This window comes from Lipotes vexillifer, unplaced genomic scaffold, assembly GCF_000442215.2.
Source record: "Lipotes vexillifer unplaced genomic scaffold, Lipotes_vexillifer_v1.1 scaffold95, whole genome shotgun sequence".
In the NCBI taxonomy this organism is placed as follows: domain Eukaryota; kingdom Metazoa; phylum Chordata; class Mammalia; order Artiodactyla; family Lipotidae; genus Lipotes; species Lipotes vexillifer.
In genome coordinates this window covers 619,645-633,257 of record NW_006791458.1, presented here as the reverse complement: position 1 = coordinate 633,257, position 13,613 = coordinate 619,645, and the positions used below count along the sequence as shown (strand labels likewise).

Sequence of the window (13,613 nt, the reverse complement as noted above, 5' to 3'; positions counted from 1 at the left end):
GGTACGTGGGCCTCTCACTGTTGTGGCCTCTCCCGTTGCGGAGCACAGGCTCCAGACGCACAGGCTCAGCAGCCATGGCTCACGGGCCCAGCCGCTCCGCAGCATGTGGGATCTTCCCGGACCGGGGCATGAACCCGTGTCCCCTGCATCAGCAGGCGGACTCTTAACCACTGCGCCACCAGGGAAGCCCCCTGATATGATTTCTAAAGCTTGCTTCCTCCCAGTTAATTCTCTTGGATTTTGCTTGAATAAAGTAATTTTTTTTGCTAAGGGTGCAATTATTATTTCTTCCTTTTCTAACATTTCTTTTTTTCTCTCATATAATTTCACTGGCTAACAATTTTGACAAAGTTAAATAATAGTGGTGATGGTGAGCATCCATTTCTTGTTCCTGTCTTTACTGTCCCACCTTTAGACAAAAGGTAAGAGATAAAGTCTCTGGTTACATAGATAAATAGAGAAACCACAGCAGGGAAATAACCATTGCTTCCCAATTTCCTAAGGGATTTTTAATTTATAACTAGAAATGAATACTGAATTCAATAGATACCTTTGAAAACCTTTTGGTATCTATTAAAAGGATGAAAAACTTTTCACCTTTTCAACTTATTAATATGGTAAATAATACTATATTTTTATTTTGAAACGATACTATGTGGTTATGTTGTAGTTTGCTTTGAGTATTCTGTGGATTCAAAGTGACAAGTTAATTTAAGGATTACTTTTTCCCCCACTGATATTCATTAGTGAAGTGGATCTATAGTGTCCTTTACGTACCTTTGTGGTTTTTTAGATATGGTTTTGGCACCTTATTTATGTTATACTACTTTCTAAATCATTTGGAAGTTCCTCTTTCTTTCTGCTGTGATCTGCTAGAGTTTAAATACCAATGGAGGTATTTGCTTTTTTTTAAAAATAAATTTATTCATTTTATTTATTTATTTATTTGGCTGTGTTGGGTCTTCATTGTGCACAGGCTTTCTCTAGTTGCAGTGAGCGCGGGGGCTACGCTTCGTTGCAGTGCGTGGGCTTCTCATTGCAGTGGCTTATCTTGTTGTGGAGCACAGGCTCTAGGTGTGAAAGCTTCAGTAGTTGTGGCACGAGAGCTCAGTAGTTGTGGCTCGCGGGCTCTAGAGCACAGGCTCAGTAGTTGTGGTGCATGGGCTTAATCGCTCCATGGCATGTGGGATCTTCCCAGACCAGGGATCGAACCTGTGTCCCCTGCATTGGCAGGTGGATTCTTAAACACTGAGCTACCAGGGAAGTCCCAGTCCTTGCTTTTTAAAATTTGAAAGGACTTATTGCTGAAACTTTCTAGGCCAGCTGACCCTTTGCCTTGGGAGTTTAATTTTTCTGTCAATTATCTTAGTTTTATCTTTGGTAATTAATCTGTTTTTGTTTTCTCTTTCTCCCAGGGTCAGTTTTGCTAATTTAGAATTTCTAAGGATGTCATGTATTTTACCATATTTTGTAACATATTTGCATAATTTTCTTTTATTTGCACCTTTGTATGTAATTGTCATGTTTAAAAAATTTCTAGTGTGTTTTACCACATTGGCTCCCTCTTTGCTTCTTTTTTTGTGTGTGTGTTTGTGGTACATAGGCTTCAGTTTTAGTTGGGTGTTGTTTTTGTTTTGCTTTTCCATTGCCATTTTATCCTTTATGGCTTTTGGACAGAGAAGAGAAAAACTGCACCTGGGTTTTGGGATTCTTATATCTCCATTTCTCTAACACTTTTCACAACAGAAAGCAGTTAGACATCAGTTTTCTGTTTCTTCATCATTTTAAGGGCTGGGTGATGTGTGTGTGTGTGTGTGTGTGTGTGTGTGTGTGTGTGTACTGCCACACTCTCATAGTAGGTATGTAAACTATAATAGAACTTTTCTAGGGAACAATTTGGCAATATGTATCACCATTTTAAAGCATATACTTTTTGACTCAGAAATTTCACTTTAAGAAATATATTAGGAATCAATGGTGTGTAAACATGTCAGCAATGGGGTACTTATTTTAGTTGTTTATAATCAAAAACCACTTAGAGGGGCTTCCCTGGTGGCGCAGTGGTTGAGAGTCCGCCTGCCGAAGCAGGGGACACGGGTTCGTGCTCCGGTCTGGGAAGATCCCACATGCTGCGGAGTGGCTGGGCCCGTAAGCCATGGCCACTGAGCCTGCGTGTCCGGAGCCTGTGCTCTGCAACGGGAGAGGCCACAACAGTGAGAGGCCCGTGTACCGCAAAGCAAACAAAACAAAACAAAAAAAACACTTAGAAACAATGTAAATGTCTAACAATAGGTGTTTGTTATATAGATTATGGTATATACATTCAATAAAATATTTTGTAGTTATTAGAAATGATGTATACTTATATTGATGCTTAAAGACACAAAAAAGGTAAGTAGAAAATAGCATACACACAATAGTAGAGCATAATTATTTGTATAAAAGTATGTCATTAAGTGTGAAAAAAGGACAATGCTAACAGTGATTATATCTGGGTGTGGAGTACAGGTGGTTTTCATTGCCTTTGCATATTTTTTTTAAAAGACTGACCATAAATTAGTTTTACAATCATAAAACAGTAATAGAGATAAAAAAAGAAAAATTGAGAAAGATACACACTGCTACCATCTCCAGAATAATAGCAACAATTTATGGAGTGCTCTATGTCTGGTACTGTATAAGGCCCTTAACAAATTATCTCTTTTAATCCTCTCAGTAGCTCCATGAAGCAAAATTTTATTGTTTCAGTTTTCAGCTGAGGAACTTGAAGGATGGAAAAGTTTAACATGTGTAATGTTACACAGCTCATAGAAGACCATGCCTGAAGGTGAACCCAGTTCAGTCTGATTCTAACAGCTACCATCATCCCACTGCATTCTATTGCCTCTGAGGATTGTCAAATACATTTCAGTGCTTTTGCAGGTTACAGGTTTAAGAGCTCATCATTCAAACTTTTGAATATTGGCCCTTATTTCATACTCTAAATATGAACATAAAAGAGAATTAAAAAGACAGAGTAAAGACACACCCAACAAAGAAAAGTATAATGGCAGATGACATTAAGATTCATATTTCAATGTAAATCATTCTCTTTAACATAATGTTTTATGAAATAGAGAGAAAGAGTTCTTCACAAATGAGGGTCCAAATCATGGCATCGGAGAATATCATTAACTTTCAATCCATCACCTGACAAGAACAACAGAAGCAAATTTTCTTTCAAATATTCTCATAATCTGAGGATTTTCCTGAATTTTCATGTAACTTTTACCCAGTCATAGACCAATCATGCAGTATACTCTGATTTTGATTTTGGAACATACATTTTTTTTCAACCATTTTCATCATAAACCCCGAACTCCAACTGTCAGACATGTTTTCTTCTAAATGATTAGCATTCTACCCAGAATACTGCCCAATCAAATCAGTCTACTTCCATTTCAACAATAGTGGCTTCAGTTAAAAACAAGAACAGCAGCAACATCACAAATGAGATAGCCTGAGAGAACAGACATAGTAGGGGATTGGGACTAAAATAGTGAGTAACAAAATTTCAAACATCTCTTCTCCTGGAATCTACCTAATATCATTTATCAGACTCATGCTATGTATAACACAACAAGTAATGAAGTTAAAAGAACAACTTAAAATAGTAAAACAAACTACCAATTTAAGAGGTTAACCATAACTGTTTCCCACCCCAAAGGTAACAACAATGAGGAATCAAGAATTTGGGGTCAGAGTCACAAAACTAAGGAAGAACATGACACTTCAAGATATAATAATGACAGCTTCTCTGGCATCAAGTCCTCATAGGAAAGATTCACAGCGTTCAGTATCATTCACTGCCTCACCAAGAAAGAGAACAAAAACAAATGAGAGGTAGGCAGTAGATGATAATGTGGAATGGTGACGATCACCATCTTCCTCCTCCAGTTTGGCGGGCAATGTGAATGACAATTTGCCAATTGAGAAATGTAAACACATGAGGATTCAGAAACTAAACTCTAAGTTTTAGCCCCCAATGGGCTTTCTTTGGAGTTCATTTAAGTCAAGAGCATTGCCAAGAAACAATCTCAATTATTGATTATCTATCATTATAACAACACTGGGCCTGCTGAGATAATACTTATTTCTAAAATATAAATAACAATAAAGGAACAAGGACTTGATGCAAACATAACATTCTCACACACAAATGAATGATCTAGGGCAGAAAATATAGGTTCCTGAATTCTGAGCCAACCTACGGAAGGACTGTATAATTCTCCACCTATTCCACCAACCAAAAGAAACGCAACAAGAAAACTAAGAAATGCCAGAGTATATAATGACACTCTATACTCTCAATACAAATGAAAAGAAGTCTCAAAATACAATCCGCTTGGTTTCTTTCTTTAGCACAGCAATAATGTATGAGTGGAACACTGAAGCTTAGGTTCATCATAACTACATTTAAAAAAAGCAAACCCAGGAAAACCCCATTATGGTCTCATGAAAACATTTAACGTATCCCCACGTCTCAGGATACAAGTCCATAGGTTATCTGCAAAAACGCCATACATTAATTTAAAGGGAACAGCTAAACAAATTGGCTCCAACAGAAATACAAATAAATGGATTAAAAACTGGCTATCTAACCGTATACAGAGAGAAATCGTAATTGGTAGTCCGTCTAGTTGGGGAGAGGTTTCCAGTTGGGTCCCACAAGGATCGATATTGGGTCCCATTTTGTTTAATATCTTTATAAAAAATCTGGAAGACAAAGTAGAGAATGTGCTAATTAAGTCGACTGATGCCACTAGATTAGAATTGGTGGTTAAAGTAAATTGGCTATAGATAAATGCTACTGGTCTCTAGAAAGACCGATGCTAACAGAGACTAGAACTTCTAAATAGTTCTTTTTAATGTATCACTTACAAAATCTAGTTTCAAGCACTAGAAATAAATAAATTTAAAAGATCTTAGTGCTCTGCATAACCAAAAATTTAGGTGTAATGGATAAAGACAACACAGAGACTCCAACACCCATGAATGCAGAATAAAGGATACCCCCCCAGTAGATCTTTTCGGTGCAGCTTTATTGGGAAAACTGGTGGTTGTGGGTCTCTCGATACAGTGAGGATATTGGAGGCATTTCAGATATGCAAGAATCAAGGTGGTGAAAAGAGAGAAGAAACTAAAGTCTCAAATATATATACACCTAGTTATTGGCAGAAAAATAAACAAGAAAACAACATAAAGCTCAAAAGAAAAAAGGGAGAGCTGAAAACTTGAAGGCATGAACAAGAAAAGTGGGAAAATTGATCAAGAGAAAATCCTATAAGGAAACACACACACACACACACACACACACACACACACACACACACACAAAATAGAAGAATGCAAGGTATAATAGGAGAGCTTTCCTAACACTAGAAAAAGAGACTGTAGTTTTTTAGCTACTCCTGAAAACACTGAAGAAAAATATTCAGTAGAACCCTTACTGGTTTGAGGTTTATTTTTTAAAATCTTATTAGTTAACAATTTAATTTGTCGCATGGAGACAACTGGGAAAGTAACAAGGCTTGTCAGCTATGGACTCATGTGTAAACAGACGGGTTCTTTTAGGTGGTGTGAACTGAATATATAGACTAATCTGGAATCAGCTTTTAAATTTTATATTATTTTTTCACTTGCTTGCACAGAGGAATGTACACTGGATAACGACTAGAAAACCTAGATCATCTCAGAAATCTTGTTAACTTTGCTATGCAACCTTGGATAGTTAACTTTCCTTCAGAGCCTTAGTTTTTCCATCAGTTAAACGCCAGACTAAGAATTGTTTTAAGAGCTGCAGATAATTCTTGTTGAAATAAGAACTTACAGGAAATTTCATACAGGGAAGAGATTAGAAAAATGTGGAAGCATGCCTTTGAACGACAGTGGGCTCCCACCTGGCTAGGCTTCCCATTTTCATCCCTCCTGCCCTCAGGACAGAGAACAGTTTAAAAATCACTTTAGACCATATGACATGCTGCTTCTGTCTCTAGGAAACCATCAATGGAACCAGAAAAAGTCAATCCCTCTCCTAGTGACTGATTGCTCCGGAGCATCCAACAATACTTAGTTGATTATATGTGCCTGATCTTTAAAAAAAAAACTGTAGAATTACAGTTAAAAAGAAGGAACATTCTTGATAAGAAATAGAGTGACATTATTCATGATGCCGACACAAAAGAAAGCATTGTGCAATCAGAGCCCTCTGTGGGTCTCCTCTAACCCTTCATGCTGTGTTAAAAAAAAAAAAAAGGGAGCCTGGAATGTTAGATGGCTACCTTTAAAAAATCTAATCAACACGGCTGTAAGTATTCTGGCCTAAGAAATAATTGATAAAGTTTGTAGTTGGCTTGCTATCGATTTTACAGCTGATACCTGTTGAAAAATGATTTCGTTGCTTTGACTTTAAAACTTCCAAAGTGAAACATTCCTCTGTAGGTAATACTCTTTTAGGGGGTAGGACTGCATCCTACATACTAGAGCATGTAGAACGCACAAGCAAGTATCGCCAATAGGTCTGGAGACTGTAAATTTTATTTTGAAAAGTCATAATGTTTATCGTTTATAATATTTTGTTAATATTTATCACTTACCTAGTGCTTATCATATACTGGGGACTATGCTATCTTCTACACTTTATCATAACTTCATAACTTATAAGAGGAATTAACTCCATTTTACAGATGAGGAAACTAAAGGGTCAGAGAGGCTTCTTTTCCCCCCTATTATCACACGACTACTAAATGGAGGGTAAATATCAAACCTGACTGACTCTAAAATATCTGTCCAGAACTACTGTGCTAAATGATAACTCCTGATACCATGATGTTATTGCACACTGATCAAAGAAAGAAGAGACTCCACTTGTGCTAAAGAGTTTTAAGAATAGGACACGTATCTTAAATTTTTCTCAAGTTTAAAACCGGAGGATTGGACTACCATAGAGTTTTTTAACCTCAGCAGTACTGACGTTTTGGGCTGGATAATTGTTATGGGGAGGCTGTCCAATGCACTGTAGGATGTTTAGCAACACGGCTAGCCTCTCCCCACTAGATACCAGTGACAATCCCCTCCTCCTGGTTTTGATAATTCAAAACATCTACAGACATTGTCAATGATCCTCTGACGGGGGCAGGGAGGGGTGTGGTGGCCAAATGGCCTGAGATTTGAGAACCACTGTACTAGAAGAATTCTGGTATCTTTTTTGTTCTCTCATTCTGTGCTCTGAATTGTGGATCCAACTTCAGCCAAGAGGATGGATGGGTTTTGCATCACTATGGGGTACCTGCCCAGTGAACCATTCCCTACCTCCATCTCAGTACACTGAGTTTAAAACTACCTGAAGCTCTCCAGGTTCAGTCTGCTACAAAACTGCCACTCTCTGGTACTTAAATTTATTATGTAAATGCAAATTGGTATGAAAAAAATAGGGTAGGTGAAAGTGAAGAGAGATCAGATGTTAAGCCAGCTTTGCTTTAGGCAATTTATTGAGACTCATTTCCAACTGGTGTCTTAGGAGATTGTTTTATTTGTTCATTTTCTTTACTAAAGGTACTCTATCAGGAAAACTGTAAAATGGGTTTAAAAAGCATTCTCTATTTGACAGCCCGAGAGAGTCACAATGCTACCTTGGAATCTATTAACAGATTCCAATAAGTGAAACCTGGAGCACTGAAAAGAGATTGACAACTTCCTAGATCCTGTGGTTCACTGGCTTATAGGGGCCATACTTAAAATTTGCATCATTGTGAATATCATCTCCTGGGAAAGGAGTGCCTCTGATTAGAGAATAGTCCAAAATCGAATATCTGACCTATGGATATATGGAAAATATCAGTGAGTCAGAGGCTTTCACTGGGTTTGCTCCAAATAAAACTCAATGGCAGAGATTATTTTTGGTGTGCTACCCTTGGAATTAGATTGAAGTTAGAAATATTAAAATGTAAATTCAATAATTATTGGATGGTTAACAATCCCAGATAGCTTAAAAGTATTACTATTTTCTTAGTTCCATCACTATGAACTATTTACCAAATCTAACATTATGAACTACTTTATAAACGCTATTTATGGCAGATATTAAAATAAGTCCTTGTTTTTTTTGTCTATTTTGAAGCGCATAAAGTTGCACTATGGGAAAATGCATATGTAAATATTCTGTTCAGTGCCGAAAGTTATATAACAGGAAGCCAGGTGAAGTCACATTTTGGGAGTAAAGATGGCTAGATCTATTGGAACTATTGTCGAAAGCCTTAAAATTGAGATTCTAAATCTTGAATGCAAATAAGAATAATATTTGGAGAATTAAAAAAAATTATGATGCCCAGGCATACCCCAGGAACAATCAAATCAGAATTTCTGGGGATGAAACCCAGGCTTCAGTATTTTTTAATGCTTTCCTAGTCATTTAATTGAGCACCCAAAGTTGAGAACCATTGCCTTCAAGAATAAATTGGATTTACAACTGTGTAGGAATTTTTCTTTGGCTATGCCTGACTTAAGCAACATGGTAGCCTCCTGTACTCAAATGCTTCAAGGATTTTAAGTAGTACATGTGCAATGTATTAAGTAATTATCTGTCACTTAAAAAGAAAGTTATTCTTTTTTTCCCTTCCACTTCTCTTTCTATCTATCTGATGACTTCAAGAACAAAGTCTCAGTTTGTTGCTGGTGAGTCTTTAGCACATGTCTGTACATGCTTATTTCCTTTTTAAATCAATGAGAATGCAGAGCTCAGGCCTAGAGCCTTTATCTAGTATAACCTAGAATTTAATAATATAGTTTCATTTTTATTTATACTTAAGATTATCTTCCAGCAAGTAATACTGATTTAAGTGATATGAAATTTCCTTTTTTAAAATAAATTTAAATAAAGTGAGTAAATTTAAATAAACATAAAGTAAATAATAGTACATATTATACTCATATATGGAATAAGTTACAAAGGTGGTTCTCAGATGACTATGGTTTGGGCCACCCTAGTGTTAAGGTAAAGGGCATGTAAATGTTGTACCATAAATTTGGGCCCTAATTGTGCCTCCATCACTAATTATCTCTTCCCTGGGCTTTGGTTTTCTCATTTGTTAACAAGGCCATGAACCTATATTGCAGGCATTCTTCTATGAGTTTAAGAAGCAAGGAGGGCTTTGCCCTTTGAACTTACCTTGTTGACATCCAGACGCATCTTCTCATTGTTGGCACTGGCAGCCTTTTCAGCTGCTTTCTTTTGGCGTTGAGGTCCCCTCCCAAAAAAGATGTAGTTGACCAAAGCATATTCCAGAAGGGCCATGAAAACAAAGACAAAGCACCCCATCAGGTACATGTCAATGGCCTTCACATAAGGGATTTTAGGGAGAGTTTCCCGGAGGTGGGTATTGATAGTGGTCATTGTTAGCACAGTTGTAATTCCTGTAAAAAATGAGAGAGTTAGAGTAATAATGTTTGTATTTTCTTTCTGCTTTCATCATAGCTGGAAAGGTTAACTGTATTCTTTTACTTGTTTATAGATACTGCAAAATATATACCAGGCATTTATTATATAGCAGCCCTGTGATAGGCCCTGGCAATATGTATAAATCATTAATTTACAGTAAACATTAATCATTCGGGGGGCATTTCCTTTAATTACATTTTTATATTTATAGTTATGTATCTAGTGGGGGGCTAGAGATGTGAATTAAATGCTATGATAGACATCTGTGTAAGGTGAAAGTTGAGAATATGGAGAAGATACTAGTTTAGCCCATGATGTGGCAGGGAAGAGATCAGGAAATACAGACTTCGGAGCTGAGTCCTGAAGAATGAGTGGGAGTTACCCAGGCAAACAAAACCTGGAGGTCAAAAGTGATAGTAGACCTAAGGGCGTTGGTGGTGGAGATAGTTTATTTATTTTTTTAAAAAATATATATATTTATTTATTTATTATTTTTTGCTGTGTTTGGTCTTTGTTGCTATGCACGGGCTTTCTCTAGCTGTGGAGAGCAGGTGCTTCTCTGTTGCCGTGTGCGGGCTTCTCATTGTGGTGGCTGCTCTTGTTGCGGAGCACGGGCTCTAGGCGCATGGGCTTCAGTAGTTGTGCCTCGCGGGCTCTAGAGCGCAGGCTCAGTAATTGTGGCGCACGGGCTTGTGGGATCTTCACGGACCAACTCTCGAACCCATGTCCCCTTCCTTGGCAGGCGGATTCTTAAGCACTGTGCCACCAGGGAAGCCCCAGAGTTTTTTTAAAGGGGTGCTTTGTGGGGGTGAAAGTACGCAGCCCATCAAAAGAATCTCAAGAAACTCAATGTGGGTACATTATAGGATATGATGGGAAGAATGATGAGGAAAGTGGAGATTAAGGGCTGCATAATGGAAAGTTACATACACAGAGCCTAATGCAGAACTTGAACCTAAAACTGAAGGCAATGTGAGGCCACTGACCAGCTTCCAGTAGGGAGGTATCAGGGACAAACTGTGTTTAGGACGATCATGAGGGTAAGCATGCAAGACAGGAAGCAGAATACCAGCTGAGAGTTTTTCAGAATAAGTAAGTGATGAAGGGGAAATAAATTAAAATCACTGTAAAAGTACTGAAATCAATGAATGCATTAAACAGATGATATGAACAATGATTGCAAAAAATATGGAAACTCGAGGTGGAGAGTAACAGAGAAGCAGCTGTCTAGCCTTTGTGTTTCTGGGTTGGGAATGTAGGCACATAATGCACAGATAAATAATATAGAAGTATTACAAGACTCTATGGGAAATGCCACACTATGTCAGGTTATTACTATTAGTCCAGCTGAGGGAACATCTCCAACAGTGGGGAGTAGTTTCCCCAAAGCTGTAATTGGAGGGATAGACAGAGATATGCTGGGTAAAAGCACTGGGAGCCCAGAGCCCTGAGTTTGATAAGGTCCAGCTTTGTAGGAAAAGAGTGATGTGAAAACAGAGCTCTGAGGTCAAGATCACACAGATGGGAAGTTGCAGAGTCAAAATTTGAACTGGGGTCTCTCTGACTCAGAAACCTGTGCCCTTAAACACTACCCAATAATACAGACCAAAAGTTAATTTTCAATTCTATTTTTTAGGAACATATGTTTTCTGATTTAATTTTTTCTCTCTAATAAGATCATAATTTTTGCCTTGCTTTTCTATATGCTCATGAAAAAGATACAGAAAAAATAAATTTGAGCATCCAATTCTGAGCATGGCCAAAACACTATGGTTATACTTTAGATCTAGGTATTTTATAGTTCTCACATCTTTTCTATATTAGTCATTTTGACACATTTTCCAATTTTACTTTTCTCTTCATTATTTCATCTAGAGCTTATCTTGGATGACATGAATATTACATGTATATTATAAAACAGACAACATTGATTTAACTATTTATCTAAATCTCATGTTAAGGTGTTTCTGACCTAGTAATAAACTGCTCACATAAAAGACATTTGACAATTTTCTTTCAAAAAGTAAATAACTTATGTATTATTCCTGTAATAGGCATCAAATTGATAACAGATTTTCATTTTGGAATAACAGGTTATTTACAAATTTCATTCATTACTTTATTCAGCAGTTATTTACTGGACACCATTCACTGTGTGAGACACTACAAATATAATGGAAGCAAAATTAGATATGGACCTTCCTCCAAGATATCTTCAGTACCATGAGGAAAAAGAACACCACAAATCAAATAAATATAAATTATAACTGTGGTTGGTCTCCAAGGTTGGTCTACAGTATTTTAAGAGAATATATCACAGGGGACTTGACTCAGTCCAGGAGGTAATTAATTCTCCTTCCATCCCTAATCTCAACACAGCAGCCAAAGTTATTCCTTTGTATCTGAAATCATGTCACTTCTTTGCTCAGTGTTGCTCTAATTTCACTCAGAATAAAAGCAAAACTTTTATTATGGCCCCTGGACCATTTCATCATCTTTTAGTCCCCTCTCTCTGACATTATCTCTACTCCTGAACTGACTCTGCATCTGCCTTACAGGCCACCTTGCTCACTTGCTTGGCATGTTTCTACCTGAGGGCCTTTTCATCAAGCTGGAATATTCTCATCCAGACATTTATGTGACTCAGTCTTCAAGTCTTTATCCATTGGCAATCAATGAAGTCTACCCTGATTGTTCTAAACTGTACCTCTAGTATACCCACCTCCTTACCTTGCTTATTTCCACTCTACACGTTTACCATATTATATAATTTGCATGTTAAATGCAAAATAAATTTATTTTTTTACCTTTTATTGCTAGAACATAACTTCCAGAAGGACACGGGCTTTATCTCCAGTGCCCAGTACGTTTGACACATAGTAGGTGCTCAAAATTTCTGTTGTATGAATAATGACTCTGCTAAGGAATTAATGATTTAATTGAGATATACTGGTGAAGCACTTAACTCAAAATTTAAAGGGATTAGTCAGAACTCAGAATAATAAAGATGGCATAAAAGGTCATAAATTTATTATATCTGGAGTTAGCAACATAAAAATGTTCATGAAATCCAATTTATTCTCTTCCTCTGGTGTTATGATGGAAAAACATCATGCATAAGGTAAGTGATGCCATGGATGATTTCCCAATATTCTTACTTTGTTGTCTCCTGCCCTCTGCCATGCTATCCCAAAATCTTAGTTAAGACTTCAGAATTCTTTCTGCTCATTGATTAGTTGCACCTTTCATTTCTTTATTTCTTGTTCAGAATTAAAAAAAAAAAAAAAAAAAAAGATGGAAGAGAGCTCTTCCCAGGTAAGGAAACACAGATAAAAACAACAATTATCTAGCAATATTACCTGAACTATGCTTCAATAAAAATATCAGGCTGATGGGACTAATTTCATTACCGACAGCTACATAGTTAACTGATTTTGACATGAAAGAGTTTTAATTTGTGTTTAACTGATTTAACGCTGAATCAGATCACCCAATGTCTCATAGCCAAATTCTTATAATGTGCGCAGTCCGGTCTCATCACGAATTGCAAATTCGAGGGTAAGGAAAGTGCACACGCACTCACACGCACACACAGGCACACTCCACAAGCAGTCAGATTGATGCCTACCTAATGCCACTCTTGCAGCTGAAGCATCGTAATTAATCCAGAAGGAGACCCAGGAGAGGATAGTGATCAAGATAGATGGCATGTATGTTTGCAGGATAAAGTAACCAATGTTTCTCTTAAGCTTAAAGCTGAGGGACAACCTGGGATAGGAACCTAGAAAGACAATTTTAAAACATCATCGTTATCAATCAATATTTATAGGATACTTTTCTTTAAAGGCCCATAAACAGTTTGTATATCTTTCCTAAACTCAATTTTAGCTCCTGGTGAAGGGCACTTTCTCCTGCAAAAGTGGTCTGAGAAAACAGGGCTTTTAATTAGCAGGACTTACTCAGTGTTAAATATATTCCACACTCATCAGTAATTGAAAGAATTCCAGCTCTTCCCTCCTCAGCCTCCTACACTGAATCAAAGGTTCTCATTCTCTGCAACTGTGATGGCAAGACAATTTGAGACAGTCCCTTTGTTCCCCCTTTAACTGTTTCTCAGCAAGTCCATCCACATTTTTGT

At 37.2% G+C, this 13,613-nt stretch overlaps 1 protein-coding gene across 3 annotated transcripts in view; it reads right to left on the bottom strand.

Annotated features, from left to right (window-relative positions):
- The window catches only part of GABRB2 (gamma-aminobutyric acid type A receptor subunit beta2), a 306,620-nt gene that overhangs the window by 39,900 nt on the left and 253,107 nt on the right, over nt 1-13,613 (bottom strand). For 2 of the 3 annotated variants that reach the window (XM_007464398.1, XM_007464399.1), the window contains 2 exons: nt 13,104-13,256; nt 9,206-9,450 (listed from right to left, as the gene is read on the bottom strand). In XM_007464398.1, coding sequence (XP_007464460.1) covers nt 9,206-9,450; nt 13,104-13,256 — 398 coding nt within the window. Of the gene's footprint in view, nt 1-4,641; nt 4,756-9,205; nt 9,451-13,103; nt 13,257-13,613 lie in introns of all 3 variants that reach the window. The other variant, XM_007464397.1, reaches the window with a different exon arrangement.